The 23889-nt window shown below is 35.5% G+C and overlaps 1 protein-coding gene across 4 annotated transcripts in view; it reads right to left on the reverse strand.

The window, feature by feature from the left end:
* Positions 1 to 23889, reverse strand: part of SNX2 (sorting nexin 2) — a 48854-nt gene that overhangs the window by 13067 nt on the left and 11898 nt on the right. For all 4 annotated transcript variants that reach the window (XM_040622545.1, XM_040622544.1, XM_040622543.1 and 1 more), the window contains exons 2-7: positions 17529 to 17646; positions 12788 to 12951; positions 11402 to 11468; positions 11002 to 11045; positions 9522 to 9663; positions 4291 to 4369 (exon numbers count right to left, since the gene is read on the reverse strand). In XM_040622545.1, the coding sequence (XP_040478479.1) occupies positions 4291 to 4369; positions 9522 to 9663; positions 11002 to 11045; positions 11402 to 11468; positions 12788 to 12951; positions 17529 to 17646 (614 nt within the window). The remainder of the gene's footprint in view (positions 1 to 4290; positions 4370 to 9521; positions 9664 to 11001; positions 11046 to 11401; positions 11469 to 12787; positions 12952 to 17528; positions 17647 to 23889) is intronic.

Consider the following 23889-nt stretch of genomic DNA (forward strand, 5'->3'; position numbering starts at 1 on the left):
TTTGTTTCTTAAATTCCACATATGAGTGAAATCATATGGGATTTGTCTTTCTCTGACTTATTTCGCTTAGCATAATATTCTCTGGCTTCATCCACATGATTGCAAACGGCAAGATGTCATTCTTTTCAACAGCTGAGTAATATTCCATCACACACACACACACACACACACACTTTCTTTATTCATTCATCTATCCATGGATACTTGGGCTAATGCCATAATATGGCTATTGTAAATAATGCTGAAATAAACATGGGGGGGGGCATGCATCCCTCTGAATTAGTGTTTTTGTATTCTTTGGGTGAATACTCAAGGGTGTGATTCCTGGATCACAGGGTAGTTCTATTTTTAACTTTTTGAGGAAACAAGTGGCTGTACCAGTTTGCATTCCCACCAATAGTATAAGAGGGTTCCTTTTTCTTCACATTCTTGTCCACACCTGTTTCTTATGTTTTTGATTTTAGCCATTCTAACAGTGTGAGGTGGTATCTGCAATTCCCTGGTAATGAGTGATGCTGCCCATCTTAAGATAGATTTTAAATTAATGAGTATTTGTAAATACTCACCAATTCAGTATTAAGGTCAGACAGGTTACAGATATGTAAAGGATGGATGCAGAACAAAAAGAGGAAAAGAATATAGGAAGAAGACAAGAAAAGGAGCATGGGGAGAAAGAGAAACACTAGAAGGAAGAAAGAAATGAAAGAGAGACACAAAGGAAATGATGAAAAGTTTGTATCACACTCAACGAGAGGTAGTCAGTTGTAGTTGTTTTTCATATTTGCTCCAAGGCAAGGTCGCTGATAAATTTAGAAGAATCACTGAGGGTGTTAAGCTTCTATCTACTCATTGAAAATAAAAGAACATAAAGCAGGTTTTACAAAATTCAGAGAAACAAAGTTAAAAACATTTTTCTTGCTTGAAACTTAAACACGTGTGCTAACAATTAGAGAACAAAAAGACAGAAAGAGCCTGGGTCTTTGATGACATTCATTTGTTCATTCAGCAAATATTTATTAAGCATTTACTACATGTCATTTTCTGTTCTGAACAATCAATAGATCAGTAGAAACTGTATTTTAAATATAAGAGAAGACTAGTAATAAACTGTAAATACAATAAACACATAAATTATATACTATGTGACAAGTTGGCAAATGCTGTAGAAAAAGAAAGGATAGAACATCAGAGCAAATGTGACCAAGTATATAAGGTATGGCTGGTGGCAATTCAAAGAGAGGAAATGGTTGGACTTCACTGGAAAGATGATACTTTAACATCTGAACTTAAAAGAGATAAAGGAACTAGCCAAGCAGATAGCTGGGAACAAAAGTTCCCAGGCAGTGGGAGAGGCCAGTGAAAAAACTTGTAAGGTGGGAAAATGCCTGGGATCTTTGAGGAGCAACAAAACCCCACTGCGGCCTGGAGCAGAGTGATCAAGGAGCATGAGATCAAGGAGGTACCAAGAGTGAGTGGTGCATGTCATGTAAAGTTCTGCAGACCATTATAAGGACTCCGGCCTTTACTGAGTGAAAAGCAGAGGGGGGACTATTATCCGATTTGTATTTTAAAAGGATGACTCTGATTGCTGTATTAAAAGAGTAGGAGTTCAAGGATGGAAATGAAGAGGCCAATCAGGAGCCTACTGCAGTTAATTCCAGCATTTGGATTAGTACTGTATTGGTGAGAAACGGCTGTATTAGATATCAGAAAGAAGCCACAAGATTTCCTGATGAACTGGATAATCCTAAATACTTCCTGACATGAAAGAGCAGACTAATTAACCTACACTGTTTAGGCCAAGCCAGCTGAATTTTCGGTTGCTTGGAGTGAACACAATCCTGATAAATTATAAGGTAAGTAAAAATGCATTTAAGTTAAATAACTTGCCCAAAGTCACACACACAGTGTACAGTGTGGAGTACAGGCTTCAACAAAAAAAAGGATTCTAAATCCCTTTCATGCCACTCTACACTTTTCTGTTTATATTTGCAGAACTGTATTCTTAACTATGAAACAAATTCAATTTGAGTTAAGGTAAAATATGAAGCACTCAAGAAAATCAAGAGAGGGATTTTAGGTACACTCTTCCTAGAAGTAGTTTCTGTTTACTTTAGTGAGTGCCAGGAGAGTACCTTTCTTAACCATTCCCTTTCTCTTCCCGTATTTTAATACTAGATGCTCATCCTTTCACTCAAGACAGTCATCTAGATTTTCTGTGTGGAACGAACAAATACGTAAATTGTTCTAGTATATACAAAGAGAAATAGAAATACCTCCTTGACCTACCAGATTCAACTAGGTTGGGTATCCCACAGAGAAGCCTGTTCTCTAATTTTTAGATTTTAAGAAATGCCACAGAAAACTGCCTTCAGAGAAAGCATTCCAATTACACCTAAATTTTCTTTAGTCATAATTTTTAATGCAAAATGAATTTCTCCCTCATATTACATTGTTTCCTTTTTTTTTTTTTTTTTTTAAGCTGCTAAGTCCACTAAAGGTAGCATTTAACAAGTAACATTTATCACTGAGGAAACTATTTTCAAATATCCATCAGGTCAAGTCTCAGTATTTCCTTACAACTCTCCTCAATGTTTCATACTGCATGATGTTATGGTAAGTACTTTCAATGCATTCAAGTTGCAAGACAGGTGAATGTAGAATCAAATTATATGTCCCTGGTACAATAAATCTTCATTAAGTTCCTTATCAAGCATGCCATCTGAAATATTTCAAATTTACTCATAGAAAAATAGGGCTTGAAAGGTTTCTCAAAGGGTCATGGTTACACTTTCAGGAAGAACTAAGCAAAATCAAAACGGAACATTATCTACCCTTTACTCTTACAAACATTCAGTCTATGACCTCTTTCACAACATAAACAATTCTAATGCCTAGCCTAAACCTCTCTTGATGCAATTTAAATCCTTTCCCTGAGTAACTGCAATTGTCACATAATCTCATCCTTTAAGTCCTCCCTAATATTAAGTTGAATATTCTTTAGCTTTCTTACTGTAAATTGTTCAAAGCTGATTTTTCTGTGGCATTTTCTTAAAATGTAAACAAATTATAACTAAAACCCAAAATAAGGTGCCTTAAAAATAGTTTAAAAAATAATGCGTATCCTTGGAAATAAATATACTATTCCTTAAAATTGGTCTGAACTACCACAACCACCAATTTTAAGCCGAAAAAGAAAATAAAGAATAAGCAAATTCAATTAAAATAAACAAAATTCAATTAAAGTAACAAACACAAAAACCCTATGAAGTATGTCTAGGTGATTACCAACTTATGTTCTAAAAATTGGGCTTTAAGACAGTTTAAAATTTGTTTTCTCAATTTTCAGCATATCAAGTAAGGAATAAATGCCAAGATTCTGGGATTGGGTTCCTCCCATCCATTCCTCTTTTTAGTCTGTGACGTTGAAGACAAGTCTTCAAAACTACAGGGAATGTGTCAAGTACTCTAAAGGAAGGTAGAGCAAATATATCGGACTCTAAGTACAGTAGGTAAGTAAGTTGACTAACTCAATAAATGACTACTACTACCATGCACTAAAGTCAAAATCAGTTATACAAAATTAAAGGAGGGAGTGCAAACCTAATTTTTTGTTGTATTTAATAACGTTCCTAATCAAGTAATAATTCAAAGGAAAAATTACTTTACATGAACTATATAATTAGCTAAATTATTCAACACAGAACTTGAATACAGGTAGAACTTCCTAAGAACCTAAATAATACTAAATACTAAAAATCCAAATATTTCATCAAAATTTTCTTCCCATTCACAAGTTTCATGATCTTTTTATAAGCATGGCAGTTTCTTACTTCTCATGTGGACTACAACTATGATACCTTAATTCTTTCCTTTTTTAAAAAGATTTTAAGTCATCTCTACACCCAACATGGGGCTCAAACTGAAAACCCCAAGATCAAGAGTCCCCTGCTCTACCAAGCCAGCCAGGTCCCCCATGATACATTCATTCTATTTGCCAACTAACTCATGCCTTTATATTTCTGCTTATATTGCAGGATACATAAATAGGTGTTATTTTGTTAGACACACTACTGCTAAATATTAATCCACTGTGAGCATTAATAAAAGGACAACATAGTACTGTGTTGTTAGAAGAATTTTCTTAAAAGTTTAAAGCACTCTCAGTAAACAGTCATGAAATGGTACTGTGAAAAAAATCATTAAAATACAGTGTGCTATACAATGGAATTAAGACTCCTATTATTGAAGTAAAAACATGAGTAATACCACACAGCTGTCTACAATTACCTTTCAAGAGCTGCTCTCCGTTTTTCTACAAATTCAGTGGATGATGAATCTTCTTTACCCACTTTGACCTTGGTCATGCCTTTGAAAAAAATTGAATGAGACTCATGATAACTTTATACTATTGTAAACCTCTTTTATAGTCATTTCTGTGTAATTTAAAATATACTTTAAGTTCGAACTGGACAAAAAAAAGCTCCTATATTTATCACTAGCATCATACTTCTGAGGAATTAAAACTCATGATATATTAACATCTCAACTTGGTAAGTACTTACAACACGAAACCAGATAAAGTAGAGGGTGAGCTGTGTCTGCAGTCTTTCACCCGTTTGGGTTCCTCATCTGTCTGTGATATGCTCCACTCTCGGTAAATTAAAATGTGTTTGCACTTCAATACGCATAAAGAGATTCACATTAGCAAATTTAAGCTCAATTTTCTTTTTTTTTTTTTTAAAGGATTTTATTATTTATTTGACAGAGAGAGAGCACAAGCAGGGGAAACGGCGGGTAGAGGGAGAGGGAGAAGTAGGCTCCCTGCTGAGCAGGGAGCCCGATGCAGGACCCTGGGATCATGACCTGAGCTGAGCGCAAACTCTTAACTGACTGAGCCACCCAGGTGCCCCTCGATTAATACTTTCATTTCTTATAGCAGTAATTAAGGTTCTTTAGTTTGGGGACTAGAAAAATATTTGCTAAATATTTTCCCCATTGTAGAGTCTGAGAACACGCTGTTCAGCATAGCTGATTTTGTAATAGTTGAAAGAACAAGATAAATTTTAAAATTTTTAAAAATTTAAAAAATAAAAATCATGTTAACCATTTCTGTAATGGCAATTTCAACACTACTGTATCAGACTGCAGATTTTTTTTTCCCTTGTCCTTTTTCCTCTCAACATCAATTCTGTAGAAATGAAGTACTGACAAAGGCTACAACATGGATGAACCTTAAAAATATGCTAAGTGAGGCACGTCTGGGTGGCTCAGTCAGTTAAGTGTCTGCCTTTGACTCAGGTCATGATCCCAGAGTCCTGGGATCAAGCCCACATCAGGCTCTCTGCTCTGTAGGAAGTCTTCTCCCTTTCCCTCTGCCCCTCCCTGTGCTCATTCTCTCTCAAATAAATAAAATCTTAAAAAAAATATGCTAAGGGAAAGAACTCTGTCACAAAGGCCCATTCATTGTCTGATTCCCTTTATATGAAATGTCCAGAATAGGCACATCTACATAGAAAGAAAGTAAATTAGTGATTGCACAGGGCTAGGGATTTGGGGAAATTAGAGGATGATGGCTAAGGGGTAATAAAAATATTCTAAAACTAACCGTGGTGGTGTGTACACAACTCTGAATATACTAAAAGCCTTATATACTACACTGAATTACATATATACACTTTATTATTTTTTTAAGTAAGCTCTACACGCAACATGGGGTTTAAACGCACAACCCTGAGATCAAGTCACATGCTCTACCAACCAAGCCAAACAGACACCCCGAATTATATACACTTTAAATGGATAAATTATATGGCACGTGGATTATATCTCAACAAAGCCATTAAAACTAGGATTAAGTAAAACCATGTAATGCTCATTCAGGCTGATATATCTGGTAAACAAACATATCACCTAAAATGATTGTTTAACTTCTGAAATACAACTTCGAAAAAGAAAACCCAAACACCTAAAATTATCTACTCTGAATGGACTAATAGAAGCGGGACATGAATTATTACACATATCACTTCCCTGAAAATATCTTACGACTATGTAGTCCTTTGCATTTTTCCCTTTAAGGATCTTCTGCTCATGCTACTTCCTACAGGTTACCAATATAGGCCAAAGCAGCAAATAAAAAATACTCTCTCATCAATTAACTCTTAAAACTCTTCGACTTTGCTGTTGCTCTTTTCTAAAACCTTAGTGAAATGGTGTTTTTAAGTTAACTAACCTTATAAAGGGGTAACAATCGTGGGCTAATGAAAAGACTCCTCTTCCTTCAGGGGTAATTACAACTTTTCAGCAACGAAGGCAAGTTACTATTACTTTACCGCTATCCCACTTTAAGTGTTCGTCACTTAAAAACCACTGCCTACGTAAACAAAAAGGCTTCCCATATTTCAACAGTTTCTTAGACAACCATTCATTTTTACTTTAAAAAAAACTGACGGCCAGTATGAAAAGAATGACTGCTTCTCTATGTGGATGGCTGCCAGGAAATTCACAGATCAATTTTTTACCCAACTTTAGTAACTGCTCAGACTTTATGCATACATTTTAAAGAAAATGTTTAACTTGACTTCACCTTACTTATTTGACTATATTTCCTGCTAGTTTCTTTGTTTTGATCTTTTTTTTTTTAAAACTGCATTATATGTAGTTGCCTCAAGTCCTTTCTGGAATGAAGTGGTATATAAATAAATAATTTTAAAACAACTCAATCCAATTTAAATGCACATTAGACAAGTCAACAATGACATAGCATTAGATTATTTTTAAAATTGGAAGTTTTCTATTTTGGATAAAAAATAAAAGCAAACCATAACCATATTTTAAAAATACCAAAATTAGAGGCAGATTAGAAGAGTGATTAAAACTGTTAAGTTCTAGATAAGATGTCCTGCATTCTAAGCTCAGCTCTGCCCCTTAGTTGCTGAATGGCATGGGACATGTTACCTAACCTTGATGAATCTTAGCTTCCTTAACACCTACCAAATAAGGACGACAGTAAGTTAACTTCATAAAGTTGCTATGAGGATTAAATGAGAGAATGCACACAAATTATTCAGTACAGCACCACAGTACAGTAAGCTCTCAATAAATGTTAATTAGTCCTATAATTTAATTGATAGCCTTACAATGTAATGGGCTATCTTGGCCATGTATATGGATAATTCAAACAAAACTATGTGACTATCCCCTATTAACCCTTTGAAGGCTGTCATAATCAGTATCAGCAAAGGATGCTCTTAGGATTTAGTTTCTCATTTCTACTTTAAATTTACATATGCTATTTTTTATACTGTAATAATTTGTGGAAGGCTGACTAAAGCAAGGTGTTAGCCTGAAACATAATAAACATGGGCATTAAAATTTACTTTTTTCAATTTTCTTTTTTGGGCGGGGGGGCGCTCACTGTTTAAGGACTAGGTTAGCATGTTAATCACCAAAATGAGAAAAATAGTTTCCTACACAAACAGAACGATGCCAAAAGGTACCACTACAAAAATTTCAAGTTAAGAGAGATAAGATTATTAACTAGAATAGCAGTACTCAAAGTACGGTCAGAATACCAGAAAGGTTTCTGAGACCCTTTTTGGTAGGGGTGTGGGGAAGTGTGCACCAAAAGCTGTTTTCATAACAATAAACTATTGTCTTTCTTACTCTCATTCTTTCATGAGAACTCAGTGGAGTTTTACAAAGGTTATATGGTGTGTTATGTCACAACAGAATGAATGTAGAAACACACATAAGAGCACGGTTATTTTCTATCAAGCTGAAAACGAGATTTGGAAAACTATAAAAACAAAAACAAAAGCAAGCCACTCTTAACACTAAACTTATTTTGTCTTACAAATATTGAGTTTATTACTATTTCACATTTTCTCAAAGTTTTTTTAAAAATTTAATTTAATTAATTTAAGGAAACTCTACCACCAGTGTGGGGCTTGAGCTTACAACGGAGATCAAGAGTCACATGCTCTACCAACTGAGCCACCCAGGTGACCCTAAAAAGTTTTTATAATTAAAACAATCAGAGAATATAACAAATGCATTTAAATATACCAGGTTTCAAAATCATTAAGGATACCAATAAGTGCTTTTCAAACAAAGTGTTTAAAAAAAACCCAAAAACTTAAAGATCAGAATTCATTTTTATATTTTCTGAATAATCTTACACATAAAGACAGAGTATGGTAAATAAAAACTCATAACTGAAAACACTGGGAAAAAAACTACAGAATTCTGAGATGACAGATGTCTTTTAATGGCACAATGGAAGTTGTCCTCTTCTTTAAGTTTCCGCATATTCTTTTTAAAAATTTTAAAAGCTTTATTTATTTATTTTGAGAGAGAGTGCATGCACACACGCACACACAAGCTGGTGGGAGGGGCAGAGGGGCAGAGAGAATATCAAGCTGACTTCCCAATGAGAACACAGCCTGACTAGGGGCTCTACTTCATGACCTTGAGATCACGACCTGAGCTGAAATCAAGAATCGGAGCTTAACTGACTGAGCCATCCAGGTGCCCCCCTGACCCTTTTAAAAAGTAAACTCTACACCCAGTGTGCGGCTTGAACTCATGACCCTGAGATCAAGAACCACCTGCTCTACCAACTGAGCCAACCAGGTGCTTCCTTCTGCATATTCTTTTTTTTTTTTTTAAGATTTTATTTATTTATTTGACAGAGAGATAGCCAGAAAGAGAGGGAACACAAGCAGGGGGGGTGGGCGAGGAGGAAGCAGGCTCCCAGCAGAGCAGGGAGCCTGATGCGGGGCTCGATCCCAGGACCCTGGGATCGCGCTCTGAACCAAAGGCAGACGCCCAACGACTGAGCCACCCAGGAGCCCCTCCTTCTGCATATTCTTAACTAAGCCTTTACTACTTATATAGGTAGAATTTTTTTTGAGATTTTATTTTTAAGCAATCTCTACACCTAATGTGGGGCTCCAACTTACAACCCTGAGATCAAGAGTTGCACGCTCAAACTGACTGAGCCATCCAGGTACCCTACAAGTAGAAATGTTTTTAAACATCAAACTGAAGCATGAAATACATTAACATGATAGGTCTTAGAAGATCCAGACTGGACGGAATCTTCTTTTTTGGACAATGAATAGCTGAAAGCCAAACACCTCCATCCCTTAGGAAAAAAGTACTAATAATATTAAATATCTTTTGAGTGTTACTTAGTAATATGATCTAAAATGTTAGGGTTTTCAACTGTTTTCAACTTGGCAAATTCTGACCCAATATTTAACATCATTAGATTACATATATCGAATCCTAAATTGATCCTATATAAAGCAAAATTCTAAGATGTTAGAAAATAAAACGATTACATTATACATTCCTTGGTTGAGGAATGATTATCATAAATGGAATATTTATTAAATTCAGTACCGTTAGACATTATGCGTTATCACAATAATGAATGATCACGGTATCCTAATCTGTATAGTTAAAACTGAACCAGTAACAGTAACAAGTTTTTTTAAGTTATTCATACTTACCGACTATACTCTTTTCTGGAGCTGGTGGCACAATATAACCAACATGTAAATACTTGCTTGCTAACTTGCTATGCAAACCAAGAAAGTCACTGAATCTTCTTTTCACGGAAAATTCACTCTTACTGAACATGGAAAGAGAAGTCTACAAATGAAGAAGAGGTATTTCAAATTCCGCTACTAAGCAATTCTTTAAAGTTAATACCACATATAACATGAACATACATATACACACATACTCTGGTTTAGAAAAGAATGCACAGTAGCTAACAAATGTGGCTGATACATCTCTAACCGAAAAAAACCTACATTACCCATTTTTTTTTAACAGATACTTTAAAGGACAAAATGTTTGCTTGATTCTATCCTTGACTCATCTCATCAACTCTATTACATTTATGTTAATGACTCTTAAATCTTTATTCCTCTGGCCCAGATTTCCTCTGAGCTTCAGTCCAAGATAACAAAATACCCAAGGTACACTTGCACTTAAATCTTGCTGCCACCTCAAACTCATCACTACTCTAGCTGGAATATAACCTCCGTGTGGGAAGGGCACTTGTCCGTATTGTTTCCTACTAAAGCTTCCTGCTTGGAACAGAGCTGGACCCCGTGGTAAGTGTTTAATAAATATCTGTTCAATGAATTAACAAATCTCACGCCCATCCAAACTGTGCTGCTTTTTCTCTGCGATCCCTCTGACAACCACAAAGATCCTCTAATCCGTGACCCAGGCATCTCTCCTTCACTCCTTACACCCAAGCCCTACTGATTCTCCCTCTTCCTACACAGCTCAAGAAGCCATTATTCTGGCTTCAGAATCCAGTTCTTAGTATAAAATATTCTCACAGCTAGGACTGCTGTAGATCTCTCTGTCATTTCAATATCTAAGGCCTACAATCCTTTAGGAATTGCAAAGAAATTAAATGGAAATCCTGTCCTCTGCTTTGCACTCCCAACTTAGTAGTCGGAGAGATCTTTCTAAAACAAAAATACAACTGTGCCACACTCTTGCCTGAATCTCTTTGAATACTCTGCATTATACTCAGGATAAGCCCAAATTCCTTAATGTGGCTGTTCATAATACAGGAGAGGCTACTGCCAAACAATTTTCATTAGGCACCACTTCCTGCAGACCCTGCAAAGCACAATGTTTTGTTGACTCCTGGCCTTTGTAAAAGCAAACCCCCTTGCCTGGAATGAGCACTCTTCTTTCTCCGTGTCCCGCCCTCCCACCACTTTCCCCTATCTTTGTCTATGTCTATATTAAGTCCCCTCTTGCACACTGTCACAAAATACTTTACCTCTACTTTAGAGAACATTACACTTAAACTGTTCGCACCTCACTGTAACTACTTATCTGAAATCTCACTGGATGGTAATCTTTGTAAATACAGGAAATCCTTACACCTTAATTCGCTATTGTAAGCTCATACTACACATGACGAGGGCTCACTATTTTTCTAAAGGAGCAAAGACTCACCTTTGTTGTTACTCTATATGCCATGTAAGCATTCATTCCATCACCTATTAAGAAAAGTCAAACAATACTATTAAATAAGCTTAAGCTTAATCACACACACAAAAAGCTAACTATGTGAAGAAATATGCTGATCGACTTGTGATTTCAATTCGTAACGTGTACATATATTAAATCATCACACTGCACATCTTAAATATATAAAATTATTTAATTATAAACTCAACAAAGCTGAAAAAAATGAGAAACAAAAAAGCCCCACAAGCTTAAAAATAAAAGTACCATTTTAATACTTAACACAGCACTTAATAAAGAAAAATAGCATATTAACAACCAAGGTACTTATCAATAGCATATTAACAACCAAGGTAACAAATTTAAAATAGAGTAAATATTGACCCACCAACTTTCTCTGGATCTGATACACCAATTTCTATATCAAAAACATCTCCATTTGCTTCTTCTTCAATCTAGAAAAGATAATTTTTTTATGTTAAAGATTCCAATTTATTATTGTTGTAACACTAATAACTTCAATTTTTACCATCTATTTTTTTTATTAAGGTCTCTGTCTTAACAATTTAAAAAGCCACTCAGCACTGTTTCTGAAAAACAATAAAGCTTTCACATTTCCGGGACAATATTTAAACAAAAACAAAACACACATACAAAGACAACAGGAAAAGGATCACCTGGAAAAGTTACAGAAAATCTTGTGTTCTCACAACTCCTCCGATTTAGTTTTCTGTAGGAATACTGAGGAATTCCTTTGTTGCTGTTCTCTAAATTGTGTCTTCAGATTCAGATAATTAAACTAACACCTTAATTATTTTTAATATCAGCACTTTTCAAAGTTGCATCTCTACTCTTTAATGACTAGGAGGTAGCCATTACTTTTGCTGGTAGAACTCTACGTATCTGTAGAAATAACTACACTTAGAATCTTTAGCACCATGATTTCTCTAATAACCTAGTGAACACATGCTCTTCTTGAAGCCAATGAGAGCATTATAAAGTTCACTGAAAAAAGCAGTAAGGAGGAAACACGATAACCCCATGAGACAGACGAGAAGCACTTTTTAATGCCATTATAAATAAGCAATCCTAGGAGCAGCTCTGCAGGGAAGTCTTGTTATTCTCGAGAGCACACAAATTATTAAATCTTGAAACTATTTTAGAGTAGTATTAATAGTCTAAGACTATCTAAAAGAAAATGAGTTTTTCTAACCATAAACTTTTTTTTGTACATAATCTTCTTGTACAGATTTTTAAGAAACTAAACCTTCTTTGAATTGTAACATAAACTATATAAATCCTAAGTATACAGCTCAGTAACTTTCACAAACAGCATCATTATTCATAGGAAGGTCCTCTTGCGCTTCCTCTCCATTCACAACCCATTCTGTACCCTGCCAACATAACCACTAACATTTACTGCATGACTCATCAATAAAATTATTCAACATGTCACTTTATTTAAGTTTTTAAAGCACTTTCATACATTTTCTCATTTGACTAATACAGAAACTCTGAGTGTCATGAGTAAGCATCATGAGATCACAAATGATAAAATCCTTGACTTAAGAAGTAATGTGCCCAAGTTACTGAATTAAAATGTGATGAAGATAAAATCAGAAGCCAAATCAGCTGACTTCTTTAGTACAATACCTGTCCCCCAAAGTGTTTAAAGGCTTTGATTAGAGATGACTAACAGGAGAGTGATTTTGGGTGGGGGAACAAAAAGCTTACTATTTACATATCAATTTAGAATACAAACATTCTCCCATACCTCCTCCCTGGATCTATCGAAGATCACAGGAGCAGACATACTCTTTGATTCAATTCTGGGAGCAATGAGTGTAGTAGGGGTCACAGGTGTGACTGCAGGAGAAGGTTCTGAAGACAGAATAGGTTCCCTTTCTGGACTATCCAGAGAAACTTCTTCTGTGGCTTCTAGATACAAATTAAAGAAGTTAGTTAAGGACACCGATAACAAACCCCAATAGTCTATTTGCAGTTAATGAGTTATGAAAAATATTTTTAGACTGCCCACAAAAAATATCAAAACAGTTATTAAAAATAGTGGTTATAAATAGTTTAATGAATCCTTCCTTAGTTGTTCATCAATACTTTAAAACCAACAGTGACTTTGTTGATTTTAGGAAGAATTACAGTCAGTCAGCTTAATTATCTATACTAGTGGTAGGGATAAAGCTAGTAGGAAAGCAATGATGGGGATAATTCCACATTCATTTGTGCTGGGTTTGTAATATATCTTATGCTTGGGGTAACTTACCTTTCAAAATCGTTTATTTAGGCTAACATTATGATTATTTTATACATAACAAACACAAATTTCATGGCAACAGGCTGCCCAGAATTATCCCAGTTGGGATTAAAAATCTGTTATGGAAAACCCACTATGTTAGTAATCTAAAGCAATTAACTGCTAAAGATCACTGAATATTAGTTGAATACACGAATATAACGCAAAGCAAACAGCTGTTTAAGTTTTAATTTAAAAAGCTCATCCACTTGAAAAATCTAAAATTAAACATATTCAAAACCAAATCAAATCAATAAACTGTCTACAAGCTATGTAACACTGTGCTAAATGCAATGGAGAAACACAAAGAAATGTAAAATATCATACCTGCCCTCAGGGAGTTTATAATCTAGTTGGGAAAATAAGACACAAGTATGTGGAATGTTAAATGATAATAAAAGACAAATAACAGCCAAGAGAACACTAAAAAGAATGTTACAAGACATTTAATTGCTATATGAACTACAGAACAAACACTACAATTTGAGACAGGAGACAATAGGTTGGGGAAATCAGCAATAATTTATGAAACCGACCTGAGAGGATCTGAACGGGTAGACAAAAAAAAGGTGTAAGAATTCTAGGAAAATGAAACAATAGCACAAACAAAAAGCAAAACCAGAAAAATGAAAATTACACTCAGTGGCCATAAAGAAAACCACAGTTCTGCAGGATTATAGAGCTGATAACAAGAAAAGAAAGGCAGGGCTGTAAGGGAAACAGAATCAGACCAGTGGTTTCTAACCTGAGGTTTCTTAGATTCCCAGAGGTTTGGGAAGGTAGTAATGGCAGTCAGTGATCCATTTTAATACCTCAAAAAGTATAGCAGTAACAACATATTTACCTGAAATAAGGTAAATAATGTTAACATTTACATTTTAATGTAAACAGGTCAACATTTTATCAATCTACTCTTACTGGTTTTCTCATGTTAATGAGATCCTTCCTTGACACAGCTCTCTTTATATTTTTATATTAAACCAGAAATCTTTCCAACTGTGGTAACCAGAGAAGGAAAACAGACTAAAGATGTAAAATAGACACTGAGACAATAAAAGACCCTAATATAAAAAAACAAAAAGCTTTCAGGCTGTTAAGACGGCTAGTATTTATTCATTTTTTTAAAGAAATGAAACCAATCAGCAACATAAGAAAATAAGAAAGCAGTGTTATCAAAGTTAGGAGGTGTGAGATCTATTACCTACAAACAAGCAAAACAGCAGCCAGCAAACAAAAAGAAATCTAAAATTCTCTAAAAGAGGTACTGCTATTGGCAAAAGACCCAGAGACAAAGGGAAAGGCATATTAACTTTATTGAGCTACCAGGACAGATAAAGTAACTTTTAAGTTTTCAATCACATTTTACTTCACTGATATCAGATTTTGAGTTCTCTGCAAGGACTCTGACAGGCTATTTCATAAATAGTAGGCAACCTCAAAATAAGAAAAGCTAAATATGAACTAAGTAGCTCATCTGGAGGAGGAAAACGAAAATGGATATGTAGATTTAGCATACTAATATGCAGTCCGCCTTAAAGTCTTCTCGTTTAACTTTTCACTAAGTAAACTAATATACTACAAATTCACAAATCTTAATTTAAACCAGACCTGAAGGTTCCAGGAGATGCCCCACAGGTTTTAAGTATAAAGATGAACTTTTCCTGGGAAGAGATACTTTGAGGACAAGTATAAATTGATGATGTCAATGCCAGGGAAGAAATATTTCACTCATAACATAGCTATCAAAGAATTTTTTAAACAAAGGAATACTCATTAAGCTTACAATTTGTATCATTTGCTGAAATGTGTAAGTGAAATAAGCTAAGGACTCTGGCAGAAACAAGATTTAAAAGTCCAGGACAATTTCAACATCGGCAATTTGCTCACCCTCACTCATTCCTCTGTGATCGTTTCTTCATGTTCAGCAAAGCTTAGTGTGGAGGATGTGACAAACAAGTGGAGGGACTGTGTAGTCAGTGAAGGCTTTCCAAGTCAAGTAATAACAGTTAATATGTCATACTCCAACTCTTTCTGGTACCATGTCTGACAAAAGAGTACCTGAAATGCTACCCAAAACGTACCAATACTATCTAATCTCTTCATGGTTTTAAAATCCAAATGGCTAGATCCTTAGAGCAATATTGATATTCTCTCCTCTGATTAGGGGAAATAAATTAAGTATGTTCTTATTACCTGACAACAGTCTTCACCATCCTAATAATCTATGCTACTCTTTAGTATGGCTTCTCAGAATCATACTCCTCCATTGGAGGAGGAATGGTATACCTGCTTAAAGGCATTACAGAAAGAGGCGAGTGTGGTATTAATCCATTCATGTAAAAATGACCAGATCAGGTCTTAGAACACCTAATGATGTCATTTTGAAATGCACCTGAGTTTAAGATAAAAGATTAAGCATGAGAGGTGCCTGGGTAGCTCAGTCAGTTAAGCATCTGACTCTTGATTTCAGTTCAGGTCAGGATCTCATGGTTGTAATATCGAGGCTCCCCTCCTCCACCAGAGTTTCTATGTTTGTAGATAGCAAAGGAAAACAGAAACAGATGACAATGTTTATTTTTTAGTCCCTATGTCTCTCTCTTTTATTTTTTAAAAAGATTTTATTTATTTGTGTATGAGAGAGAGTGCAAGCGTGAGTGGGAAGAAGGGCAGAGAGAGAGAGGGAGAGAATCTTCAAGCAGACTCCTCACTGAGTGTGAAGCCTGATGCGGGACTTGATCTCAGGTCACGACCCTGAGATCATGAACTGAGTCAAAACCAAGAGTAGGATACTTAACCGACTGAGTCACCTAGGCGCCCCCCCAATTAAAACAAATACTAACACAGGCGACCATAACTGAATGACAATATTTAGTAGATTGCTAGGTAGAGTAAAACATGAACAAGATTCTTCTAATCAAGCCAAGCAGGTGAATATCTTTGTATAGTCCTCACTTGGCAAACCGATCAGTTGTTTATGCTGTCAAAAAAAAAACCAACAGAACCCTCACATAGTTCTGTTGTTAGCTTTAGCATACACCTTATGTATGAATTCTGAGACTTCAAGGTGAAAGAGTCTTTTAGGAAACCGATAATCTGAAACTTCTACGTATAACTCTATAATATTAGAGGATTACACACAATTTTAGATTAGTGCCCACTTAGGAGAAAAATGACTGTCATCTTTTAGTTTAACACATAAATGCCATAAAAAACTGTGAAGGCATGTCTGGGAAAAAGTCCATAAAAGAAAACAAAAACAAATATTACAACTTTGGTTAAACTGAAAGTTGTTAGGTAGCTACTAACTAAAAAATAAATGGGAAGTATGACTGGTATTTGGTATAATATCTTAATTTTTCTGACATGATGAAATGCAATTCACCTGAAGTAAAAACTCTTCATAAAACTAATCAAGTGGAAAGTCACATGGACCTTTGTGACAGAGAATCATATCTTCAAACGCATTTATACAAAAAATACAGAATGGTTCAAATATGCAACTACTGAGGACACATTACTGAATTTTAACCCAATGAAAACCAGTTCAGGTAAATTAAGTCATTAAACAAATACTTACTACTTTAATTTTTTGAGTCATTAATTCTAAAAAAGATTTGCCTTTCAATATCCAAACATTAACTTTTACCTAAGGTTTAATGTTAAAGCAGATATAACTGTTTTGAAGAGAATGCAATTTTTTTAAAGGTAGGACTATACTAAATCCTACCCAAGAAAATAAATTCCTCAACCATTAATTTACTCACCAAAAAATGAGTCAAAATACAACAGGGTGGTACATACTGAAGTATTCTATTAAAACAAAGAGATTTTTAAGTGATTTTAAAATCCAGAGTTTAATTTTGCTTGTGACAACCTGTAAGTAACAAAGATTACGATCGCTGGTATTTCTCCAAGTATGAATGCCACAACCATTAGTTTTTTAAGTGTTAGTACTGATCAAAACACCAAATTATAATATGTGATTTATTTTCAAATGCTTAAAACCAGAAAGGATCATGTTTGCTTCTCTCAACAGCCTATACTTTTCACAAAGTGATCTGATTTGAAATTTCTTATCCTTCCAAGTTGGTAAGAAAAAGAGCTACCACTTATACTTACATCAAATTTCAGCTTTGCTTTTGAGAATATCCTGTAACAGGATATAGTGGACTATTACTAAAAAAATAAAGATATTCATAATTACCTGCAAAAAGATCTTCTCTGTCATCATCTAACACCACCTCTGCAGGTCTCGGACCATTAGAGTTTGTACTAACATCTTCTGCAGGAAGACTAGCTGGTTCTGGAGATGATGGACTTGACTGTTAAAAAAACAATAATAGATGATGCATTAGGACATTTAACTTTTGTAACTACATCTCTATACATTATAGAAATAGAACACTCTCTTGATAAAAAGGGAACAAAGAACAAGACAGCTACTCATAGTACTTCCTCCTGGTAAGAATAAACCAAAACCATATTTTTATTCATTTTCCTTCTTAATAAAAAGTTACTTAAGATTAAAAAATCTTTTTCAGTCATCCCTTTAGAGATACTAATTTGTCATGTTGAGTTATAATACACAAAAATTTAATGCTTTACAGCCATATATAATAATAGTAAAAAAATCAGATCTTGAAAACATGTTGCATACATAAGAAGTATTCTTTTACAGTAACAGAAGAGTTTAATAGTTGAATTAAGACAACAATTATTATAAAATTTCCATGGTTTAAAACTAAAAATATGCCCTCCTCCCAAAGATTTACATTTCAACTGAACTTAAGGACTGCTTTTGTACTTCTTAAAGTATAATGACCAACATAATAGAATCTAGACTGTGAATCTTTTAACTTTATTATAGTTTTCTTATAATGGTTAAAACCAATACTTTTTTAAAAAAAATCACATAAAAATGACACTATGTTGAAAGTGTATAGCTATTTTCACAAACCAAACACGCCTGTGTAACCAGCACCCAGATCCAGAAAGAGAACATTATCATCAACCCCAGAAACTCTACTCCCATTCTTTATCCTCTCCTCACTGAAGCTTCTATCAACATGCATTAGTTTTCCCTGTTTTTGTTCTTCATAAAAGTGGAATCATACAGTATATATTCGTTTTTGTTCTTAATGTTATGTATTCAAGATACTTTCATACTGTTGTGTAGTAATAGATCATGCATTCTCGTTGCTGCAAAATATTCCATTGTGTAAACATACCTCAATTGACCCATTATATTATTGATGGACATGGGGTTTTGAAGCACTATCAATAACGCTGTACAAACTTCCTAGTATATGTTAATAAACATGTGAACAAATTTGTGTTTCGTATGCTTGAGCAGAATAACTAGATGACAAGGGTAGATGAACATTCTGCTTTAGAAGATATCACTAAGCAATCTTCTAAAGTGGTTGCATATTTTACACTCCCACCAGCAACGTATGAATATGTCAACCGCTCCACATCCCTGTCAACACACAGTATCTACTACTTCTAACATAATTTCTCTTACCACACTATAATTAACTGTTCATACATTACAAACTCTACAAGGAACGGAGACTATCTTCTTTTGTTTACTAATTTTTGACTCAGTTCCTGGCTGCAAATGCTCAATGATTATCTGTTAAGTGAATTTTAAGAAAGTAATTATGAATATGCCTAAGAATTGGCCCCAAGTTTGTCAATGAGATTATCTACAATACTGAAAAATTTGAAATAGCCTAAAGCACACCCACGTAAAAATGTAGCAGAGGAGTTTCAACAATCATGCATGATAAAAACTTTCAGCAAACTAAAAATACAGGGGAACTTCGTCAAGTTGAGAAAGAATAGCTACAAAAGCCTACATCAACTTTTATTTTTTTGTAAAAGTAAGCTCCACAGGATACCGGATGGCTCAACTGATTAAGTGATTGCCTTCAGCTCGGGTCTTGATCCCAGAGTCCTGACCTGCTTCTCCCTCTGCCTGTCGCTCCCCCTGCTTGTGCACACATGTGTGCACGCTCTCTCACTCACTCTCCTCTCTGGCAAATAAATAAATAAATAAATCTTTAAAATAAATAAATAAATAAATAAATAAATAAATAAAGTAAGCTCCACACCCAATGTGGGGCCTGAACTCACAACCCTGAGATCAAGAGTCACATGCTCTACCCACTGAACCAGTCAGGCGCCCCCTACATCAAACTTAATGGGGAGAAACTAGAAACTTTCCCACTAAGATCAGGAACAAAACAAGGACATCAACTCTCACCACTGCTTTTCAACATTGTACTGGAAGTTCTAGCTAATGCAGTAAGACAAGAAAAGGAAATGAAAGGTATACAAATTGGGAAGGAAAAAATAAAACTGTCTCTGTTCAGAGATGACATCAGTGTCCAAGTAGAAAATTAAACAAAAAAACCTCTCTGAACTAATGAGCACTTAGAGCAAAGCTGCAGCATACAAGGTTAGTACACAGAAGTTAATCACTTTCCTACATAGCATCAATGAAAATAGAATTTCAAGTTAAAAACAGTAACATTTACATTAGCACCCTCAAAAATGAAATACTTAGGTATAATCTAAGAAAATATGTACACGATCTATGTGAGAAAAACTCGAAAACTGATGAATGAAATCAAAGAGCTAAACAAATGGAGAGTGCGTGTTCATGAATAGAAAAACTAAATACTTCAAGATGTCAGCTCTTCCCAACTTGATATAGAGGTCTGATGCAATCCCAATCAAAATTCCAGAAACTTATTTTATAGATATCAATAAAATGATCCTAAAGTTTATTCAGAGAGGCAAAAGACCCAGAATAGCCAAAAGAACACTGAAGTTAAAGAACAAAACTGGAGGACTGAAGCTACTTGACTTCAAGCTTCTAATAATCAACATAATGTGGTACTGGTGAAAGAATAAATGGAATAGAAAAGCCCCAAAATAGATCCCACATAAATACAATCAACAGATCTTTGACAAATGAACAAAGACAATAGAGAAAAAATAGTCTCTTCAGTAAACAGTGTTGGCCTAATCACACACAAAAATATGAATCTGCACAGAGATCTTACACCCCTCACAAAAATCAACTCAAAATGGATTACCTATCTAAATGTAAAACACAAAAGTATAAAATTCCTAGAAGGTAACAGGAGAAAATCTAGATGACCTTGGATTTGGCAGTTAGTTTTTAGATACAATAACAAAGACCACTCCATTAAAGAAGTTGATAAAACTTCATTAAAATTAAAACTTTCTGTGAAAGATACTGTCAAGAAAAATAAAAACAAGCCACAGACTGGCAGAAAAATGAAGAGATGCTCCACATCATATATCATCAGGGAAATGCAAATTAAAACAATGAGATACCACTATACCTCATGACAGTATATCTACACGGCTATTAGAACGGTCAAAAATCTTTAACTCTGACAACACCAAAAGCTGGCAAAAGGAACTCCCATTCACTCCTGGTGGGAATGCAAAATGGTACAGCTAGTTCGGCAGAGAGTTTGGCAGTTTCTTATAGTAACTAAACATACTCTTATCATACAGTCCAGTAATCACTCTCTTTAGTATTTATCCAGAGGAGCTGAAAACTTACGTACATACAAAAACCAGCACACGATGTTTACAGCAGCTTTATTCAACTACCAAAACTTGGAAGCAACCAAGATGTCTTTCAGGAGGTTAATGGAAAAGTAAACTGGTGCTGTGAGTCAATGGAATGTTATTTAGCACTAAAAAATGAAAAGAGCTATCTAGCCATGAAAAGACAGAAAACTCAAATGCTATTATTAAGTGGAAGAATCCAGTCTAAAAAGATTACTTATCACGTGATTCCAACTATATGATATTCTGGAAAGTGCAAAACTATGAAGACAGTAAAAAGATCAGTAGTAGGTCAGGAGGGAAGGAGAGGTGAGCAGGCAGAGCACACATCATTTCTGGACAGTGAAACCACCCTGTATGATACTATTAGGGTGGATACACATCACGTCATTACACACTTGTCCAAACCCACAAATGCATGTAAAACACCACAAACAATAAAGTTTGGTGATTACAATGTGTCAATGTAGATTCATCTATTTTTTTTAAAGATTTTATTTATTTATTTGACAGAGGAGACAGCCAGTGAGAGAGGGAACACAGGCAGGGGGAGTAAGTCTCCCAGCAGAGGAGCCTGATGTGGGGCTCGATCCCAGGACTCTGGGAACATGCCCTGAGCCGAAGGCAGACACTTAATGACTGAGCCACCCAGGCGCCCCTAGATTCATCTATTGTAACAAATGTACCATACCTACTCAGGTGGAGGAAGTTGACAATGAGAGATAATGTTATGTGTGGGGGCAATATATGGGAAACCTCTGTACCGTCCACTCAACTTTGCTGTGAGCTTAATACTGTTCTAAAAAATAAAGTCTAAGGGCACCCGCCGGTTAAGCGGCTGCCCTCGGCTCAGGTCATGATCCTGGACTCCTTGGACTGAGCCTTACATCAGGCTCCCTGCTCAGCGGGGAGTCTGCTGCTTCCTCCGCCCCTCATCCTGCTCTTGTGCTCTCTCCTACTCTAATAAATAAAATATTAAAAATAATAAAAATAAGAATAAAGTCCATTAAAAAAATGAAGCAGAGTGGCACAGGAAAGGGCTTACGATATGCCATTATATGGGAAAAGTGGGTACCTACACACGATTCAGCCTTCTGATACTATTCATTAAAACCAAGATGTATGTGTACTGAGTAAGACAAAGGCACTAGGGTCCTATATATAACTTATACAATAAACTGGAGCAGTCATTCACTTACTAAAGGCTGTGAGAACTTACTTGCCTTTGCTCCTGCCTCCCCATGACTTTCAGTTTCCTAGTGAGTGCAAGAGCTGTCTCCACTGCAGGAACAGGAGTATGGAAAGAGTGGCCACTGAATGAGGAAGTGATGGAAGGGAACACTGATGACTTAATTGCTGGGAGCACAAGTTCTGAGTGATCAGAACTAGTTCTCCAAGACATGCAACTGTAGACACATTAGTATTTTTAATAAATGTGTATATCCCCCCCTACATTATCACCTAGTAGTGTGCTGGAAATTATTTTTATAGAAGTTCCAAGGTTGTTGCAAAACTCTCTTCCATTAAAACGTAGTGTTTAAGATCTCGAACAAGATTAAAGAAGCCTATTAGAGCCCCTTTCATTCCCACTGATTAACACTAAAAGCTCTGTATACAATACAAAAAACAAAGACCTAAAATTAAATAAAGGCAGGTAGACTGGGGAAGGAGAAAAAAACATGAGGGTGAATTTTATTTTTCCCCCTTACCCTGAGAATGGCTCCAATACTAGTAGTGTGAGCAGCAATGACTCTAAGAAAAACTTTTACCTTCTGATTGTAACACCAGGGCCCCTACTACCAAGAGAATGTAAGTAGAAAAATTTTCTTCCTTTTCTTCCTCTCCCTATCCCATTTTCCTTTCTGTCTCTGCCCTGAGGCCAAACCCAATGGCTTAGATGCATGAAACCAGCAATGACAGGGCACTGACATCTAAAATCCCAAGAGAAAAATCTACTTTTCTGGAGAGCCAAACCAGGAAAAAGGGACCTAGAAATTTGAAGAGGAGGGGACAGAAATCCTCATTAGTATTTTCTCTCCTTTCTTTCACTAATTTTCCGTAAGAGTGACCCAAGCTGAGCAAAAGTGTGTGACGGTGCAGGCAGCTACAACTCTGACAGAAGGCAATGTTTCTGGCAAACAGCCTTGGAAAACAGAGGTCAGTATCTCTTTCCTGAAGACCAGATTTGTTTACTGTCCATTATAATACAGGCAATGTCTCCTCTAGAGCAAAGAATAGGCACACATATTGCCCTTTATAATGGTTTGGGTTCCTAAGCTCAGGTTCTTCAGCTGTGACACAAACCAAAGACATGCAATACCAACCTCCCCCCTCCCACCCATCACACCACCCCATCGAGAGAGAGAGAGAGAGAGAGAGAGAGAGAGAGAGGAAATTATCACAAACTCGATACTCATGCTGCTTATTTAATCAAGTCTTCTTCCAGCAACGATAAAACAAGTTAGTTTGTGAGCTGAGAAGGAAGGTAGAATTTCAGACTCTTTACAGTTCCTGACAGAAAAAGTCAGTGAACTTGAAGAAAAATTATTAGAAAATATCCAATCTGAGTAAGAGAGAAGAAAAAAAAACTGGGGGAAAAAAAAGCAGAAGCTCAGGGTCCTGTAAGACAATATTAAAAAGCCTAACATTCATGTCACTGGAATTCTAGAGAAGTACAAAAAAAAAAAATTCAATAAATGATAAAAAGTCCCAAAATTGTTGAAAGACCTAAATTTACAGACTCGAGAACAAGGAAACTCCAAGAGAACAACTTCAAAGAAAACCATACCCAGCCTCATCATAAAAAGTGGCTGAAAACCAAAGATTAAAAATAAAAAACTTACAGCAGCTAAAAAAAAAAAAAATTATGTTCAGGGAAACAATTACAAAGAATGCATATTTCTCATGAGAAATTAGAGAACACAATGGTGGCACAGTATCTTTACAACGCA

This window comes from Ursus maritimus, unplaced genomic scaffold, assembly GCF_017311325.1.
Source record: "Ursus maritimus isolate PB19 unplaced genomic scaffold, ASM1731132v1 scaffold_5, whole genome shotgun sequence".
NCBI lineage: Eukaryota > Metazoa > Chordata > Mammalia > Carnivora > Ursidae > Ursus > Ursus maritimus.